At 50.4% G+C, this 3317-nt stretch overlaps 1 protein-coding gene across 1 annotated transcript; it reads left to right on the top strand.

The window, feature by feature from the left end:
- Window positions 1-352: 352 nt before the first annotated feature.
- LOC311327156 (chondroitin sulfate N-acetylgalactosaminyltransferase 1-like) lies at window positions 353-2390 on the top strand (the record flags this gene model as incomplete). Its single annotated transcript, XM_084460183.1, is given in 4 exon segments — window positions 353-446; window positions 449-450; window positions 831-912; window positions 2089-2390. Coding segments are annotated over 4 exon segments (480 nt in total), but the record flags the coding sequence as incomplete, so codon positions are not given.
- Window positions 2391-3317: the final 927 nt, after the last annotated feature.

The following is a 3317-nucleotide window of genomic DNA, read 5'->3' as shown; positions in this document are numbered from 1 at the left end:
AAAAAAGAGAAAAAAGGGAGGGGGAGAGAAAGTTGGAGAAAGGTAGATATTGATGGAGGAGAGAGAGATAGATATTTAGATATCTCTCTCCCTCCTCTACCTCCCTCCCTCTCTCTCCCCTCCCTTCTCCCCTCCTCCCCCTCTCTCCCTCCCTCCTCCCTCTTCCTCCTCTACCCCCCCTCTCTCTCTCCCTCCTCTCTCCCTCCCTCCTCTCTCTCCCTCCTTTCTCCCTCCTCCCTCCTCCACCTCCCTCTCTCCCTCCCTCCTACCCTCCCTCCCTCCCTCCTCCCTCCTCCCTCCCTCCCTCCCTCTCTCCCTCCCTCCCTCCCCTCCCTCCCTCCCTCCCTCCCTCCCAGGTAAGAAGGTGTTCTATCCCGTCCTCTTCAGCCAGTACAACCCCACGCTGATCTACAATGGTCACACCCACATCCCCCCTGTGGAGCAGCAGCTGTGAGACCAACCACACACACACACACACACACACACACACACACACACACACACACACACACACACACACACACACACACACACACACACATCACATCACATCACATTACATCACACTCTTTTATCTAGTCTAGGTGAGTTTGAGCCTGTAGAGAAAGATGGGCAGCAACTCCGTCCTGATGTCAGTGGCAGTTTGTTCCACCACTGCGGGGGCAGGACAGAAAAGAGCCACACACACACACACACACACACACACACACACACACACACACACACACACACACACACACACACACACACACACACATCTCTCTCTCGTGTCCACACATGTACAAGCGCTTGTTTCTCAATGATTTCCTCTCTCTTGTTTTGCCCCCCAGGTGATCAAGAAGGACACGGGATTCTGGAGAGATTTTGGCTTCGGGATGACCTGCCAGTACAGATCTGACTTCCTCAACATCGGTATCTAAAACACACCATCATCATATCACATGAAATATCACAACACCATCGTCACCATCACATGAAATATCACACCAACACCATCACCATCACATTAAATATCACATCACCATCATATGAAATATCACACACCACCATCATATGAAACTAGACTGCTGCACTCTGGCGAGGTGCCAACTGGCGCCTTATAGCTGCCAAGTACGATTTTGTTGAGAAAACAAACATTTGCAGTTGAACGAATAGTCCCAGTGAAGAGCAGCAGAGAGAGAGAGAGAGAGAGAGAGAGCAGAGAGAGAGAGAGAGACAGAGAGAGAGACAGGGGAGAGACAGAGAGAGAGAGAGAGAGAGAGAGAGAGAGACAGGAGAGAGACAGAGAGAGAGAGAGAGAGAGCAGAGAGAGAGAGAGAGACAGGGGAGAGACAGAGAGAGACAGGAGAGAGCAGAGAGAGAGACAGGAGAGAGCAGAGAGAGAGAGAGAGACAGAGAGGGACAGGAGAGAGCAGAGAGAGAGAGAGAGAGAGAGAGAGAGAGAGAGAGATAGAGAGAGACAGGGGAGAGCAGAGAGAGAGAGAGAGAGAGAGAGAGAGACAGAGAGAGAGACAGGAGAGAGAGAGAGGAGAGAGAGCAGAGAGAGACAGGAGAGAGAGAGAGAGAGAGAGAGAGAGAGAGGGACAGGAGAGAGCAGAGAGAGAGAGAGACAGGAGACAGCAGAGAGAGAGGAGAGAGACAGAGAGAGAGACAGGAGAGAGCAGAGAGAGAGAGAGAGAGAGAGAGAGACAGAGAGACAGAGAGAGAGGAGAGAGGCAAGAGAGAGAGAGAGAGCAGAGAGAGAGAGAGAGAGAGAGAGAGAGAGACAGGGGAAGAGCAGAGAGAGAGAGAGAGAGACAGGAGAGAGAGACAGGAGAGAGCAGAGAGAGAGAGACAGGAGAGAGAGATAATGGGTAGAACACATTCAACCACGCATGATTCAACAAACCCAAACATGATGTCACTGACTCCGGAGGCTGTCAATCAGATAGCCAATCAGGACGGAGCTCAGCTGACGGGCGAGTTCAGACACGCTCAGACGCGCCTCTGCTCCGAGCTACCGTATCATGTCGATAACCTTCAGTGCGTTTGTGTATAGGAGCTCGACCTTCCCGAAACTCACCCCCCTGTCCATCACATGACCTCCAGGTGGCTTCGACGTGGACATCAAAGGCTGGGGCGGCGAGGACGTCCACCTGTACAGGAAGTACCTCCACAGCAACCTGCTGGTGGTGCGGGCGCCGTCGCGTAGCCTCTTCCACCTGTGGCACGAGAAGCGCTGCGCGGACGAGCTGACCCCGGAGCAGTACCGCATGTGCATGCAGTCCAAGGCGATGAACGAGGCGTCGCACGGCCAGCTGGGCATGCTGTTCTTCAGGCAGGAGATCGAGGCCCATCTCCGCAAGCAGAAGCAGCAGAGCAGAGCTAGCAACGCCGTGAAGAAGACGTGAGGGGTGGGGTTACGGGGCGGGGGGGGCGGGGCTACAGGTTGGCAAGGTACTGTACGTGCTGCCTGGGGACAGGAACAGGAAGCTCCTTCATCGGTCAGCAGATCTGACAGTGCCTGGATGAGGGTTGGAGATGATAGCGCAGGACGTTCAGATGTTAAGCAGTCTGCCGCCATCTTTCCTTCATCGGTCAGCAGATCTGACAGTGCCTGGATAAGGGTTGGAGATGATAGTGCAGGACATTCAGATGATATAGAAGTCTGCCGCCATCTTTTTCTCTCAGGAACTCAGGAACCTGCAGGAGAACTTCAACCAGAGACGCTGAGGGTTCAGCAGAGGGTCAACTGATCCAGAGACAGTTCTGGAGAGATCTTCTCTAACGAGGATATTCAAGAGGGACAGAGAGACTAGTCTAATTCCAAGACTGTATGAAAGACACAAATGAACACGTGAAGGAAACGAGAGACCGGCAGAAAAAGTGTTTTGGCTTAGTTTGGTCTTTAATCATGTGCCTTGTGCTTGGGCTGTGCTATGGATGACAGTTGGCTCAATTTTTCTGCAGGAATCTATCGCCATCTAGTGGACATATAAGGAACTGTTAGTGTGGATGGGTTGAGGGAGTGGTGAGAATTAGACTGTTATGATTCCTTATTCTAATGCTCAACTGCTTTACGTTACATGATGTCAACTCAGTAGTATATTGTTTTACGCTTTACAGCAAATATAAATGATCTTACTCGTTATAATGTTGTCTATTAAGATATGGTTATGATAATTATGTGATATATTAGTCACCAAGGTCTGAATGTTGAGAGAAGCATTAGTTCAACATTCAAGAACGTACTTTCCGACTATAAAAATATTTTTTGTTTTATTTTGAGTACTATGCAGTTATGAATTTTTTTATATATGATATATATATTATTTTAA

The sequence above is a fragment of the Borostomias antarcticus genome (genome assembly GCF_949987555.1).
Source record: "Borostomias antarcticus genome assembly, chromosome: 30".
NCBI classification, from domain to species: domain Eukaryota; kingdom Metazoa; phylum Chordata; class Actinopteri; order Stomiiformes; family Stomiidae; genus Borostomias; species Borostomias antarcticus.
This window is presented reverse-complemented; position numbering and strand designations above follow the sequence as displayed.